Raw genomic sequence first — 16206 nt, 5'->3', positions numbered from 1 at the left:
AACTCTTTCAAGTTTCCACTTGCTTTTGGGTTTTCCAAAAGAATAAATAACTAAATGAATTTAAGAATTATGATATAATCTTGGATTTTACAATAACTCATATTCAGGATTATGAGTTGGAGGTAATAAATGTTTTTAAAATTGAAATTAGTTGTTAACAAAATCAGCCAATTTCAACCGTAATAATTTCCATATTAAATAATTTGAAAAATAATTAAAAATCACTGTAGCAGATCTCGTTGTTTTAACGCTATATCCCCGTGTCTCTCTGCCCTAGCGCAGCGTGAGTCAAATACTTTCTTGGTCTTCATTTGTTTTCCTCCAAAAGGAACAACAGAGAAGAAAACTTCATCAAACAAGGAAAAAACTTGAAGTAAAACAATTGAGAGAAGATGTCGTGGCAAGCGTATGTCGATGATCACTTGATGTGTGATATCGAGGGCAACCATCTCTCTGCCGCCGCTATCATTGGCCAAGACGGCAGCGTTTGGGCCCAGAGCTCCAATTTCCCTCAGGTTGTTTTCTTCTACTTTTTAAACTCTTCCTCCCCATATCCTTTCCTTTTGATTTCTCATTTAACTTGAAGGTTTCCAAAATGCTTTTGAGGAAGGAGATCTGATTCTTAATGCTTGAAATCTCTTTTTGCATGATTTTCAAGCTGATCTGATTTGCTCCTAAGGATTGATTTTTGTTCACTCTTTGCTGAAAATAAAATTGTCGCTTTTTTATATGATTTATTAGTTTATCTATTATGGGGATATTGAAAGATTGTTCTTTTTTCATGCGTGGAAATTCGAAAATTCCTTATAAGTATGATTTCTGGGTTTGTTGCTGTTTGTTAGTTTTATAAGTATTAATCATCATTTTAGTAAAATGAATTAAGCTTTGTAAATGGATCTCTGCAAATGACCATAATTTTAGCAATCATGATAAACAAAATAAGCGTGAAATTTTCTGCTAAAGACAATGAAAGTGAAATTAGCAAATGACCATAATTTCTGCCAATCATTGTTTCTTTGGTTCTATGTTAATTTCAGTTCAAGCCAGAAGAAATCACTGGCATCATGAATGACTTTGCTGAACCTGGATCGCTTGCTCCGACTGGATTGTACCTTGGTGGCACAAAATACATGGTGATCCAAGGTGAACCCGGAGCTGTTATTCGAGGGAAAAAGGTGATGCTGTCCATTTGTTCCAAATTTTATTTTGTTTATGACACTGAAAAATCTCATGCTCACATGCATTCTTACATTTTGTTTAATACAAATAGATTTCTTACATTTTGTTTAATGCAAATGGATTTCTTACATGTTCCAAGTGTAGTTTTTAGTTGGATAGCTAAAAAAAAGAAAAAGAAAAGAAAAGGAAAAACCTACATTGCAAATAGGTTTTCAAGCACAGAACACCTGAGCACATTGTGAAGTGATACTATTGTTGATTAGCCATTCAAAACTAGGTAAATTGATATTATGGTCGCATATCTATTTGGTTTGCAATTGCCTTTTGCTGTTACATTTTTCTATGCAGCTGTTTAGCTTGTGCCCTTGAACCCTGAGAGAGACACCTTGAGGAAGGAAAGGAAGGAGAGACATATAGCTGCTAACGCATAACGTTTCAGCCACCTTCATACTTTTGGTTTTATGTCATGGTTGTACTCTGAGCCTTTTGTCATTTTTAATTTCAGGGCCCCGGAGGTGTTACTGTTAAAAAGACCAACCTGGCCTTGATCATTGGGATCTATGACGAGCCAATGACTCCAGGCCAGTGCAACATGATTGTGGAAAGGCTTGGTGATTATCTCATAGACCAGGGTCTTTGATCACTTTGGTGTAACCTTAATTGTTGCAATTCTTCCTGGCTTCTTCTATACAAAAGTGCATCTACCACCACCTCTTGTAATGGTTGGCTGCAATTAAATAATAGTATTACTAGTATTAAAGTCGTGGGGAGCCTTTTCCAGAAACAATAGGCTTGGTGTTTGTAATGGTGATAATGCTTGTGATCCTCTTGCTTTGTTTCTGTGCTTGTTTGATGGATGGTATTGTCAACATTGTGGAGTGAGGTACTTTGTCTAAAATTTACAATGAATTGTTCTAGTTGATTTGGTAAATCAATTCGAAGCTTTTTGTCTAATCTTATTTGCTAAAAAGCATTAAGACATGCAACAAATGGAACATTGGTTCACGCATCTAGAGTCTTGCAAGGTGCAAAAAAGCTATCAGCAATGACCTGGTTGTTGATACTGTATGCTTGGCCTGCCAACTGCAAAGTTGGTGGTCATTATTGAAGAATTTGCCGAGTTTTAAATGAGGAATATTGGATTGAGAAAGGAACCCTTGGCCTTCAACTTGCATGAATAAAACAGGATAGGAGAGCAATGGACACCATGCATTCTCATTATTCAGTGCCCTTATTAGCTCTATCAAATACAAAACAAAAACCAGAGGCTACCTTCACATAAGTTTCACATTGCCCTGGTTTTATCGAAGACATTAAAACTAAAAAAACCAAATACAAAGAACCTAGCAATCCATGCGCCGCCGTCCATAACGAGAAAGTTGTAGTAATGGCAGTCGTCCTACTGGCTGCAGTTTTGGTAATCCTGCATGATGGTTAGAACAATCATTCCTTTTTTTTCTTGATGTATCCTCTTTTTTATGAATCGAAAGACAGGGATCAAGTTAAGGGAAGCATGTAATGATGAAATATAACAATAGAAAGGGAGATAAAACGAAGGGTATGGTAAATAGCATGTTTCAGAATTTGTACTTACAGTTATAGATGCAGTTTCCATAGCCTGCACAAATAATGAAAAAAAAGATCATGGAAATTAGTTTTTTAGACTTTGAGAAATAGCTCAATCTTTTGACCAAATTTCTGCATAAAGTAATGGACTTACTAGGGTCCGTAGAAACTTTGATCCCAGTTCCTCCAAAACTGCATGCATCATCGGTGGCCCCATTTTTCTGGTAGTAATTGTTGAATGCAAAAGAGGCATGAGAAACTAGGGTATCTGGCTGAAAACATCGCTGGCCAGGCTGAATTGCCGAACAATCTGCTTTTCCCTGACCGCAAGCCCAATCTAGTGCATTCTGTAAAGCCGAATTTGAAGCCTGGCTAGAAGCAACGCACCAGCTTTTTCCGGTTCCTTTTCCAGGAAAGTTCAGGTTATATACACTCCTCATTTCGGGATCAAATAAACCAAAGTTTCTCTCTATTTCCGGTCCTTGCTTCAGGTTCTCATTAAACAAGGAGAAAATGTACACATCTAGGTTTGCACCAGGCATAGCAGGCGTACCGGAGCCACCCATAACATGACTAATTAAGTTGGTGTTGTAAGTCTGGGCATTGTCAATGTTAGCGTAGTCGTCGACACTGTCAAGACTAGCACCATAGTTATAAGTCTTGGCATTGTGAGTACTAGCATGTGGTGGCCTAGAACCATGTGTAGGCCAGCCGGTTTCCGTAACAATAATGTCGTTTATTCTCGAATTCGTATTGGCCAAGGTAAAATGAACAGTATCTGGCTGAGCATCAAATGCGTTCCTAGTTGTTCTGAAATTCAGATTGGCAATGGCGTAAAAAACAGCGTCTAGCTGAGCATCAAAAATGTTCTTGTAACTAAGACCGGTATTCTGATCTACGAAAATCGTAGAGGGTGACTTAAACAGAACAGCATCCAAAGAAGAATCTCCAATAGCGTAAATAGGATATAAATTGACCATAAAAGGTGATTGGTTCTCTTCTAGGAAGTCCAACAAAAGTCTCAAGACATTTTCATAGCCACTGTTAAATGCCCCTTCGGAAGGTGGGAAGGATTTGGATAAAACCCCAAAGGAGAGTGGAGTTGAAACCTTGATTTTACCTTGCAGGTTGGCCGATTTCAATGCTGAGACGACATTTCTCATGGCGGGCACAACCAAGTTGGCGGTATTATCTGGGTAATTAGTCACTTCAACACCTACAGTAATGTGGGTGATCTTTGTGGCTGGGTAGTACGGGAGGATGCTAGTCCTCAGCCAGGAATCTACATATGGTTGGGACTGGAATTGTGATAAGTCTGCATTAGGAACTCCCACCATAAGTTCAATACCGGTGTTTGAAAAGGCCTTCAACACTTCGGGTCTGTAATTATAAATCCTAAGGTACTGAATGTTGTGATTTCGAACCAATTGTGCTACTTGATCAGGGGATGGAAGGTTATCAGCATCCATTCCATAGTCAACTCCAACTTTGCTTCCCCTACAAAAATCTGCCCATCGAAATTGAATTTTGATATTTGATTTAAATTCAGATATTCTACAAATATTAATACGAATTTAAATAATAAAATAATTATATATATTTTTTGAGATATCTGATAAATGAAACGATTCAGACATTTTGAAAATTTACATATATCCCATCTGTTATTATAAGAAAGAGGGAAAAGAATGAAAGCACACAACACAAGCAGAGTACTCAGAAAAGCTGAGATTGTTTACTCAAACCCAGAGATTAAAAGCCTGGAAAATAGAATGGTCTAAGCAAAAATGAATAGAAGAAAAGATGGCTAAAAGCTTGAATCTTGAAGCCATGGACGGCCCATTGTGTATGAAATCCAATAGCTACCGCCAAACTATCTTCCTTCTTTAAGGCACATTGATGATTGACCAATGACCTCACAATATTATATTGTTTCGTTTACTTGTGTGGCGTATGTAGAAAAATAGAAGAATTAGGTTCATTGACTCTAAAATGGTTGTCTTTATTCTTTGACTCTTTCCACTTAATCAAATTTTGCTCCTAAAATTAAGCAAAAGAGAGACAAGATCTAATAAAATTTTTAGATAGAGGTCATATCAACAAAAGAATTAAGTACAAATATTACATATAATTAAAATCTTGAACATGACGTTAATATATTGACCAATTGAGAAATAAATACTACGAAAAAAAAGAGAAAAGAAAATATGAGAATACCTAACAGAAGAAGCAACAAAGAGAGTGCAGAAACAAGCTTAAATCTTGAAGCCATCGATTTTAAAAATTGATGCCAAATAATGTTGTTCTTTCCTTTACACTAACTGGCAGTGGCATCCAAGCTTCTTTTTATAGCGAAAAACTAGCCACCAGATTGGAAATCCAATGGTCACATAAAACATTGACCAAAGACCAAAGTCGATGCCGTCTTTGATACCTCACAACTCTCCTCCACACAATTGTATAACATTAAATTGTTTCATCCGGTTGTGTACGTATAAAAGGAGGGAAAATAGGGATATTGACTTTATAATCACTATATTGTCTTTATTTTATGAAGTTTTTTTGAAATTAAAAATAAAAATAAAATAAATATCAAATTAAAATTTTGATTCGATACAATTATATACACGAAACTTGATTTGTAGTTCATATGTATATATAAAAATTTTATTTTAATTCAATTGTATACATTTAAAGAAATGAGTACATACATTTATTTTCATATTGGATTACTATAATTGCTTGTGTCTGCAGTATATCAGAGTAAAACTGCAGATTCAATAATATTAGTAATAATATGTGAAAATTGAACCAAATCAAATTTTTATTATAAAACTGGACGAAATCAATGTTCATGTATGACATATTACACATTGAATCAGAGTTAATATATAGTTATAATATTTATCTTTAAAAAATTAAAGTGTTGTTTGACTCAACTTAAAATGATTGAGTTTGCAAATTTAATAAAAAAAATTAATTAATATATTTTTTCAGTAGAAAGTATAACAGTCTTGAGCAAAAAGAATAAAATTAAACAACAATTTTAAAAACATATCTATCCGATTGTAAAATCTCCTTAACCAAAATTTGAAGAATTGTCAAAAACATGAAACAAATCAAAAAAAATTGAGCATACTAGTGTATGTATTCTACCACATACATGCATTATTGAAGACCAAACAAAAACCAGAGGCAACCTTCATATATGTTTAAAACTAGTCAACTATCTTCCAGATGATCCATCTAACAAGTTGCCCAGCTTGAGAAACTAAAAAACCATCACTAAGAAACTAGCTAGCAATATCCATGTGCACACCTCAGACCGTATTGAGAAAAGAAGTAGCAGCAGCAACGGTAGTCGTATTACATGCTGCAGTTTAATTTGGTAGTCCAGCATGATAATCACAACAATTGAACGTTGGTAACATTAGCTTAGCTCATGCACTCGTCCACGATAATCACAACAACTACTTTATTCTCATGATACCTCCTCTTCTGTACAAATCGAAAAAACGGAAGCAGCATGTAATGATGAAATATAACAATAGAAAGGGCGATAAGACAACGTGTAGGGTACATAGGATGTTTCAGAATTTATACTTACAGTGATAGATGCATTTACCATAGCCTGCACAAATAAATGTAACAGATAATGGAAAGTTTTTTAGCCTTGAGGAATCATGCAATTTTGTTATTAAATTCTGCATAATGTAATTGACTTACTAGGGTCCGTATAAACTTTGATCCCAGTTCCTCCAAAATTGCATGCATCATCGGTGGCCCCATTTTTCTGGCAGTAATTGTTGAAGGCGAAAGAGGTATGAGAAAATAGGGTATCTGGTTCAAAACATTGCTGGCCTGGCTGAATCGCCGAACAATTCGCTTTTCCCAGAATGCAAGCCCAAATTAGCAAATACTGTAAATCTGAATCCAAAGCCTGGCTAGAAGCAATGCACCAGCTTCTTCCTCCTTTGTCAGGAAAGCCCAGGCTATATACACTCGTCATGTCCGGATAAAATATGCCAAAGTTTCTCTCTGTTTCCGGTCCTTGCTTCAGGTTCTCATTAAACAAGGAGAAAATGTACACAACTAGCTCTTCATGAGGCCAAGCAGGCGTACCAGGGCCATCCATAACATGACGAATTAAGTTGGTGTTGTAAGTCTGGGCATTGTCAATACTAGCATAGGGTGAACCTCTCGTAGGCCAGCCAATTCCCGTAACAATAATCTTCATTCTGCTAAAATTCCGATGGGCCAAAGCAAAATGAAGAACATCTAGCTGAGCATAAAAAATGTTATTGTAACTTAAACCGTTATTTCCGTCTACGAAAATCGAAGAGGATGACTTAAACAGAACATAATCCAAAGAAGAATCTCCATTATTCATAGCGTAAAAAGGATATAAATCGACCATAAAAGGTGATTGGTTCTCTTCCAGGAAGTCCAACAAAGGTCGCAAGATCATAGCTACTGCTAAATACCCCTTCGGAAGGGGGGTACGGTGGGGATAAGACTGCAGAGGAGAGTGGAGTTGAAACCTTGATCCTATCTTGTAGGTTAGCTGTTTTCAATGCGGAAACGACATTTCTCATGGCGGGTACAACCAAGTTGGTGGCATCGTCCAGGCTATCAACCATTTCAACACCAACAGTAATGTGGGTGATGTTTGTGGATGGGTAGTATGGGAGGAAGCTATTCCTTAGCCAGGAATCTACATAAGATTGGGACTGGAATGTTGATAAGTCTGCATTACGAACTCCCACCATAAGTTCAATGCTAGTGTTTGAAAAGGCCTTCAACACTTTGTATTGGGAATTATCCATATTTATGGAAAATCAAATATATGGGTATCAAATAATAGAAAGTCAAAGATATGGGTATCAAATATTGGAAAGTCAAAGATATGGGTACCGAGATATTGGCATAATAAAATCTGAGATATTTGCAATATATGGTCCTTAATTGTAAAGTGACTTTGCAAGTTGATCCCTGAACATCAACTATAAATAAGCAGGACCATCTCTCATTCTGTATCTCAAACTTGCCATTCTCTACTTAAGGCATTGTTTTCTCTCTCTCTCTTTGTAAATTCTCACTTGTATTTTGGAGTGAAATATATTTGGTAGTGCCCGAGGACGTAGGCAAAATTTGCTGAACCTTGTTAAATTCTTGTGTTCTTTATTGTATTATTCTGCATGAATTGTGAGTGTGATTGTAGTGATTTATTGTGCTATTAAATTACGATTGAGGGATATTCTGGCTAGGAAAGACCTGGCACTTAAGCGATCCTTGTGATCCACCTCTCTTTCCTGGGAATTGAACTTAGTGTGATTTTTAGTACAATAATTTTACTCTTTTACACGCTTCCGCACAACAATTGGTATCAGAACTAGATTCGCACTTGGGGAATACGATCGTTCACGGCACTGTTCACGTACTGTAGTTGGGATTGAGGAGAAAAAATGGAAAAGGCATCGTCATCAACAAAGACTACTGTGACCAATGCGAAATTTGAAGTAGAGAAATTTGATGGTACCAATAATTTTGGTATGTGGCAATGTGAGATCCTGGATGTCTTATGTCAGCAAGAGCTGGATATAGCCCTTGAAGAAAAACCTGACAAGATGGATGATAAGGAGTGGACCAAGATCAATAGACAGACATGTGGAACAATTCGCCTATGTTTGGCCAAAGAACAGAAGTACTCTGTCATGAGGGAGACATCAGTGAAAAAGTTGTGGGATACACTGGAAGAAAAGTTTCTAACAAAAAATCTTGAAAATAGGCTTTATATGAAAAAGAAACTTTATCGATTCACGTATGCACCCGGTATGTCGATGAATGACCATGTGAACTCATTCAATAAAATTTTAGCAGACTTGCTAAATTTGGATGAGAAATTTGAAGATGAAGATAAGGCATTACTGTTGTTGAATTCTCTTCCTGATGAATATGATCATCTTACCACCACATTGCTTCATGGGAAGGATACAATAACATTTGATGCAGTCTGTAGTGCGTTGTATAGATCTGAGACTCGAAAGAAAGATAAAAAAGATCACAGAGATACAACTACAGAAGTCTTAACAGTAAGAGGTCGTTCGCGCAGCAACAAATCTGGTAGAAGAAGTAAGTCCAAAGGGAGACCTGCCAAAGATGAATGTGCTTTTTTGTCGTGAGAAAGGGCATTGGAAAAAGAATTGTCCTAAGTTACAAAAGGGTAAAGCTATTTCTGATGCATGTGTAGCGGAGCATGATGAGGAGTCAGACTTTAGCTTGGTTGGCATGGCAATGGCATGTCATACAGATGAGTGGATTTTGGATTCGGGATGTACTTACCATATGTGTCCTAATAAGGACTGGTTTTCTAGTCTTAAAGAACTAGAAGGTGGAGTTGTTTTTATAGGCAATGATAGCGCTTGTAAGACAATGGGAGTAGGTACAATCCAATTGAAGAATCACGACGGCTCAATTCAAGTCTTGACAGATGTTCTCTACATACCTAGCTTGAAGAAAAATCTTATCTCATTAGGGGTCCTAGAATCTAAAGGGCTCACAATCACTTTGAGAGATGAATTACTAAAGGTAGTAGCTGGGGTATTGACGGTGATGAAAGGCACAAGAAGGAATAATCTGTACTATTTAAATGGAAGTACAGTTATTGGATCAACATCAATAGCTTCTACGAAAGATGCAAATTTAGAGGCTACCAGGTTATGGCATATGCGATTGGGACATGCTGGTGAAAAAGCTTTGCAGAGTTTGGCGAAGCAAGGCTTGTTGAAAGGTGCAAATTCTTGCAAATTGGAATTCTGTAAACATTGTGTTCTGGGCAAGCAGACGAGGATAAAATTTGGTTCAGCAATTCACAATACAAAAGGAATTCTGGACTACGTTCACAGTGATGTGTGGGGACCTACTAAAGTGGCTTCTTTGGGAGGTATGCACTATTTTGTTACTTTTGTTGATGATTATTCAAGAAAAGTATGGGTGTATCTAATGAAAAGGAAAAATGAAGTTTTGGATGTATTTCTGAAATGGAAGAATATGGTGGAGACCCAGACTGGTCAAAAAGTCAAACGACTTCGATCAGACAATGGTACTGAGTACAAGAATGATCCATTTCTACAAGTATGTCGCGATGAAGGTATTGTACGACACTTCACTGTTCGAGATACATCACAACAGAATGGGGTGACAGAACGTATGAATCGGACTATATTGGAGAAAGTTCGATGTATGTTGTCCAATGCTGGATTGGGCAAAGAATTTTGGGCTGAGGCAGTTACATATGTGTGCCATCTAATTAATCGGTTGTCATCAGCTGCAATAAATGGAAAAACTCCTATGGAGAGGTGGGCTGGTAAACCTGCTACTGATTATGATTCTTTACATGTTTTTGGTTCAACTGCATATTATCATGTAAAGAATCTAAGTTAGACCCAAGAGCAAAGAAAGCATTATTCATGGGTATAACTGGTGGAGTAAAAGGATAACGTCTCTGGTGTCCTGATACAAGGAAAATTATTTTCAGTAGAGATGTGACTTTTGATGAATCAACCATGATGAAGAACAATGATTCACAAAAGGATAACACAACCAGTGGCACTTTGCAGCAGGTGGAGTTTGAAAAGGTTAATAATGATCCAGCTAATATTGAAGGAACAAATGATGAAGGAGTTTCGACCCAAGAACTTCTACAGCAACATGATTCAATTGCATATAGAAGGCCAAGAAGAGAGATTCGTATGCCTGCTCGCTTTGATGATATGGTAGCCTATGCACTTCCAATTGTAGATGATGATGTTCCTTCTACTTACACAGAAGCAAGAAGTAACCCTGATGGTGTAAAGTGGAAGCAAGCTATGAATGAAGAAATGCAGTCTCTTCATAAAAATAGGACTTGGGAGTTGGTAACACTACCCAAAGGAAAGAAGGCAATTGGATGCAAATGGGTATATGCAAAGAAGGAAGGATTTCCTGATAAAAATGAAGTTCGATACAAGGCTAGATTGGTAGCAAATGGTTACGCTCAGAAAGAAGGAATAGACTACAATGAAGTATTTTCTCCAGTTGTGAAGCATTCGTCTATTCGGATTTTGCTAGCCTTGGTTGCGCAATATGATCTTGAACGAGTTCAGCTCACTGTGAAGACCGCATTTTTACACGGTGATTTGGAAGAGGAAATCTATATGACTTAGCCAGATGGATTCAAGATTGCTGATAAAGAAAATTGGGTTTGCAAACTGACAAAGTCGCTTTATGGATTGAAACAATCTTCGAGGCAGTGGTACAAGCGATTTGATCAGTTCATGAAAGGGCAAAGGTATACAAGAAGTAAATTTGATCATTGCGTGTATTTTCAGAAGCTACAAGAAGGATTTTTCGTATACTTGCTCTTATATGTTGATAGCATCTAAGAGTAAAGTTGAAATTGAGAGATTGAAGACTCAACTCAACCTTGAGTTTGAGATGAAAGATCTAGGTGAAGCTAAGAAGATCCTTGGCATGGAAATATGTAGGGATAGAGCTCATGGCAGAGTTAGTTTGTCTCAAAAGCAATATTTAAAGAAGATACTACAGAAGTTTGGCATGAACGAGCAGACTAAAGCTTAGGTAGCTTGATGTATGCAATGGTGTGTACAAGACCCGACATTTCACAGGCAGTTAGTATAGTGAGCAGGTATATGCATAATCCTGGAAAAGGACATTGGCAAGCTGTGAAATGGATTCTACGGTGTATTCATAAGAGCATAGATATTGGATTACTGTTCAAGCAGGATACTACACTTGGTAAAGGTGTTGTTGGGTACGTTGATTCTGATTATGCCGGTGATTTGGACAAACAGAGATCAACCACTGGTTATGTGTTTACTCTTGCTGGAGGACCAATAAGTTGGAAGTATACACTGCAGTCTACAGTTGCGTTGTCAACCATAGAAGCTGAATACATGGTTGTAACAGAGGCTGTAAAGGAAGCTATTTGGTTACAAGGTATGGTTAAAACCTTGGGATTGGTTCAGGAGCATATTAATGTGTATTGTGATAGTCAAAGTGCTATTCATTTAGCAAAAAATCAAGTCTATCATGCACGTACAAAGCATATCGACGTACGTTTCCATTTTGTGCGGGAAATTATTGATAAGGGGAAAATTCACCTTCAAAAGATTAAGACTGCAGATAATCCCGCAGATATGATGACCAATGTGGTAACAACAATCAAGTTCGAACATTTTTTGAACTTGATCAATATTCTGCATGTTTAACAGTTGAAGAAGGCACTATCAAGTGTTGTTGACAAAGGCAGAGAGAATTGTGTGAAGATAAGATTACTCGAATCAAATCTTCAAGGCGGAGATTATTGGGAATTATCCATATTTATGGAAAATCAAATATATGGGTATCAAATAATAGAAAGTCAAAGATATGGGTATCAAATATTGGAAAGTCAAAGATATGAGTATCAAATATTGGAAAGTCAAAGATATGGGTACCGAGATATTGGCATAATAAAATCTGAGATATTTGCAATATATGGTCCCTAATTGTAAAGTGACTTTGCAAGTTGATCCCTGAACCTCAACTATAAATAAGCATGACCATCTCTCATTCTGTATCTCAAACTTGCCATTCTCTACTTAAGGCATTGTTTTCTCTCTCTCTCTTTGTAAATTCTCACTTGTATTTTGGAGTGAAATATATTTGGTAGTGCCCGAGGACGTAGGCAAAATTTACTGAACCTCGTTAAATTCTTGTGTTCTTTATTGTATTATTCTGCATGAATTGTGAGTGTGATTGTAGTGATTTATTGTGCTATTAAATTACGATTGAGGGATATTCTGGCTAGGAAAGATCTGGTACTTAAGCGATCCTTGTGATCCACCTCTCTTTCCTGGGAATTGAACTTAGTGTGATTTTTTAGTACAATAATTTTACTCTTTTACACGCTTCCGCACAACACGTTGGGATCGGAATCATAAATCCTGAGGTACTGAATATTTTGTTTTTCAACCAATTGTGCTACTTGATCAGGTTGTGGAAGATTATTAGCATTCCTTCCATAGGCAACTCCAACTTTGCTTCCCCTACAGAAATCTGCCATGAAATTGAGCAACCTCTTCATTGGTTAAAAGATAGAGCGGAAGATGAAGTAGTAAAAGTTTCTCGTGTAACACATATGGGAAAAACATGTTTAATGTATTTTCTACAGCCAAAACATAGTATTTACAGGAAAAAGAAAAGGTTTTAACAAGTTTCCGTGATTTAGTTGGTTTTTTCCTTGGGGGACAAAATGAATATTGCATTATTTTAATCAATATATTTTTCTATATCTCATTTCCCACAGTACTTTTTCATAGAATTCTTGTAGCATTTCTCATCACAATTTTAAGTACATTGTTTTTGTTCAATATTCAAGTCTTGGAAAACAACAACGCTTATGGAATGATAGCACAAAACAAGCAGAGTGCTGTGAAAAGCTGAGCTTTTTTACTCAAAATCAAAGATTAAAAGCCTGAAAAATGCAAATAGCCTAAGCAAAGATGAATAGAGAAAAGCTGAAACAAATGGGTTATGGGAAAGAAAATAAAGCAGAAACTGAAGCAGTGTTAAGTGAGTGTAGTATTAATTCCAGAATCAAACACGATGAAGAGAAGAAAAGATGCCTAAAAATTTGAATCCTGAAGCCATTGTTTATGAAATCTAATAGCTACTCCCAAAAATATCTTCTTTGTTAAAGGTACATTGACCAAAGACCTCACAATATTAAATTGTTTCGTTTACTTGTGTGGCGTTGTAGAAAAGGAGTAAGAGTTGGGTTCATTACATTGACCGGTTGAGTCTTTCTTCTCTCTGTGTTCATTTAAGAGGTATCAACTAAAGAATTAATATAAATATTTTATAACATATATATATTAAGTTTGTATTAAGTTTATACGTAAAGTTAGAATCCCAAATATGATGCCAATGAATTTAAAATCACAATAGCATATTTGCCAATTCAGATATTAATTGCAGAAAAGAAGACATACCTAACAGTTGAAGCAGCAGAGAGAGTGCAAACGCAAGCTTGAATCTCGAAGCCATTGTTCATGAAAATTTATTAGTTATTGCCAAATAATGTTCTTCCAAGCTTTTTCTTATAGAGAAAAGCTATCCTCTAGATGGGAAATTCATGGCCACATAAAATAAATTGATTTTTAGATACAACGACCAAAGACCAAGGTCGATGCAGTAGTTGATACTTCGCATTGCTTCCCCCACGTAATTGTATTACACTAAATTGTTTCATCAACTTGTGTATGTATAAAGAGAGGAATATATTGACTCTGGATCATAAAAGTTGAACTTAGACCGAAGCCTCAAGAGAGAAGGTTGAAGGGTCTCGAAGTCGATATGAAAAATTACGTGGTCACGTCAAGTAACCATGGGTTTAAACTTTCTTGGAGACTACATCTTGCGAGTTACGCTTGGTCAAGTGCCGATCCTTCTACTACCAACATGCATATTCAAATCCTAGTAACACAAATTCGGATAAGAAAGGAACCATTGGCATTTTAACTAGCTTGAGTAAAACGTAATATAAGATAGACAATATATATATCATACATTCTCATAATTATTCAGTGTCTCATAAAGCATTAATGATCACCAAACAAAAATTAGAAGCAACTTTCATATATGTTTCAAGCTTGTCAACTACTTTCCAGATGATACATCTAACACGTTGCCAAAAAAGAGACAAAAAAATTCGATATTGTGCCAAATTGACAGATTTATGTGCTTTATTTTGATAAAAAATTTAGACACAAAGCTACTAAATTTGGTGTTTATTGCCTAATTTTGATGTAAGTGCAGTGAATGTAACGATCTAAAAGTTAGTAGTGTCGAAAAATACGATTTCGGGATCCCATTTTCGTAAACTAAATCCATAAATATGTTTCTTAAATATTTACAGAGTTACATGAACTAAGGACTAAAGTGGAAATTATACCACTTAAGAATTAAAGTGTACGGTGGCTATATAATTATATAAGGAAATATGTTATAAAATTTATAAAACTTGTAATAAGAATAAAATAATGTACGTTAAAAGTGTGGTGGAAGGAAAGACAAGGCATTTCTTCCTTCTTCCTCGTGCAACTGAATTTGACAAAAGATAAGAGAAGTTTCGGCCATAACGGTTTCAATCTTAGGAAGCTTTAACTGGTTAATACAATCCAGTCTTTTTCTTATAATTTTTATATTTTTGAGATATTAGAAGTTTAATCTAGTTAATTTATATTTCGATTCGTAAAACTGTTAAAATTTTGAAATTTGCTGTAGTTGAGAATTGAAAGTTTTAGGTGTTAAATTAATAAATATTAAGCTTAATAGTGAAAAAGATTAAATTGTAAAATTAATTGATAATTTCGTACATTAGGGACTAAACTAAATAAATTGTAAAATTTATTGTAGAAATAAGAAATAGGAGGTCCCTAATGGATTATAGTGAAACCGGATTTCAATTTGGAGTTTTAAATTGGAAGTTATGTTAGTCCCGATTTTACGGACTAAATTAAATAAAATGCAAAGGTTGTATAAAATTACAATTGATTGTGAATTTGGTTGTATATTGATGGTATTATGTGTTTATATTAATCTGTAGCTAACGTCGAACCGAAATCCTCGAAAGGGAGAGGAAAAGCTAAAGTCGTCGACAAATAGCTCAAAGTTTATCGTTTATATTTCTATAATTCAAACCACTTTAGTTGTTGCATTTCTATTATGTTTTTTTATGTCTTGTGATGTTTAATGCAGGTTAAGAGGGATTGTTTTGGGTATAAATGATATAAGGTTGTGAAAAGGTTAGCAATAGATATTAATTGGTACATTTTGGCCAAAAGAGCTTGTGAGGTCATGACATCATTCAAACATCGTTACGATGAGGAATGACTTATAGGGTCAAAGTGCTATGAGAGACTCGTTGTCTCGACGAGGCCATTACAGTGAGTGACGTTGCAACATCAAGTGGCTTGACGTCATGATGTGACAAACTATTCATCGTCGTCTCGACGTCGATCCTATGTTTTTAGCTCGGGTCAACTCTATAACTTACGTAAGATTGTATAAGACCTATGATTGACTTTATTTCATGTCAAATGTATGTTTTAACTGAATTTTTATTATTGACCATCATGAATTGTCCGTGCTTTAATTGTAATTGCTCTAGTAACGAATGTAACATATTGTAACTTAAACCCGGTGATTGGGGTGTTACAGTATAAGTTCAAAATGTCGGAAACAAGTGAAAATATGAAGTCACATGAAAGATTTGAGATTATTTTATATAATATTTATTTTTATTATTTTTATTTAAATAATATCTGTAAAAATATTCATTAAGAATTTAATTAGGATTAAGTTTTATTCCTTATATTTTATTTAGATAAACTTTATCTTTAAAGTTTTGTATAGGAG

General features: G+C 35.7%; 2 protein-coding genes and 1 pseudogene across 2 annotated transcripts; 1 reads left to right on the top strand and 2 right to left on the bottom strand.

The window, feature by feature from the left end:
- Nucleotides 1-2110, top strand: LOC107907176 (profilin-2). Its single transcript, XM_016834430.2, has 3 exons — nucleotides 1-515; nucleotides 1038-1175; nucleotides 1685-2110. The coding sequence occupies exons 1-3, from the start codon at nucleotides 393-395 to the stop codon at nucleotides 1817-1819; spliced, it is 396 nt and encodes a 131-aa protein (XP_016689919.1). The 5' UTR covers nucleotides 1-392; the 3' UTR covers nucleotides 1820-2110.
- A 211-nt stretch (nucleotides 2111-2321) lies between these two features.
- Nucleotides 2322-5110, bottom strand: LOC107907175 (glucan endo-1,3-beta-glucosidase 13). The gene is made up of 4 exons (XM_016834429.2): nucleotides 4963-5110; nucleotides 2900-4252; nucleotides 2774-2797; nucleotides 2322-2602 (listed from the first exon to the last, which is right to left on the bottom strand). Coding segments are annotated over exons 1-4 (1434 nt in total). The 5' UTR covers nucleotides 5018-5110; the 3' UTR covers nucleotides 2322-2600.
- Nucleotides 5111-6180: 1070 nt separating this feature from the next.
- LOC107902834 (glucan endo-1,3-beta-glucosidase 13-like) lies at nucleotides 6181-13864 on the bottom strand (annotated as a pseudogene).
- Between the last annotated feature and the right edge of the window lie 2342 nt (nucleotides 13865-16206).

This window comes from Gossypium hirsutum, chromosome D05 (genome assembly GCF_007990345.1).
Source record: "Gossypium hirsutum isolate 1008001.06 chromosome D05, Gossypium_hirsutum_v2.1, whole genome shotgun sequence".
In the NCBI taxonomy this organism is placed as follows: domain Eukaryota; kingdom Viridiplantae; phylum Streptophyta; class Magnoliopsida; order Malvales; family Malvaceae; genus Gossypium; species Gossypium hirsutum.
The sequence above is the reverse complement of the archived record's forward strand: the minus strand, read 5'-3'. Positions and strand labels throughout refer to the sequence as shown.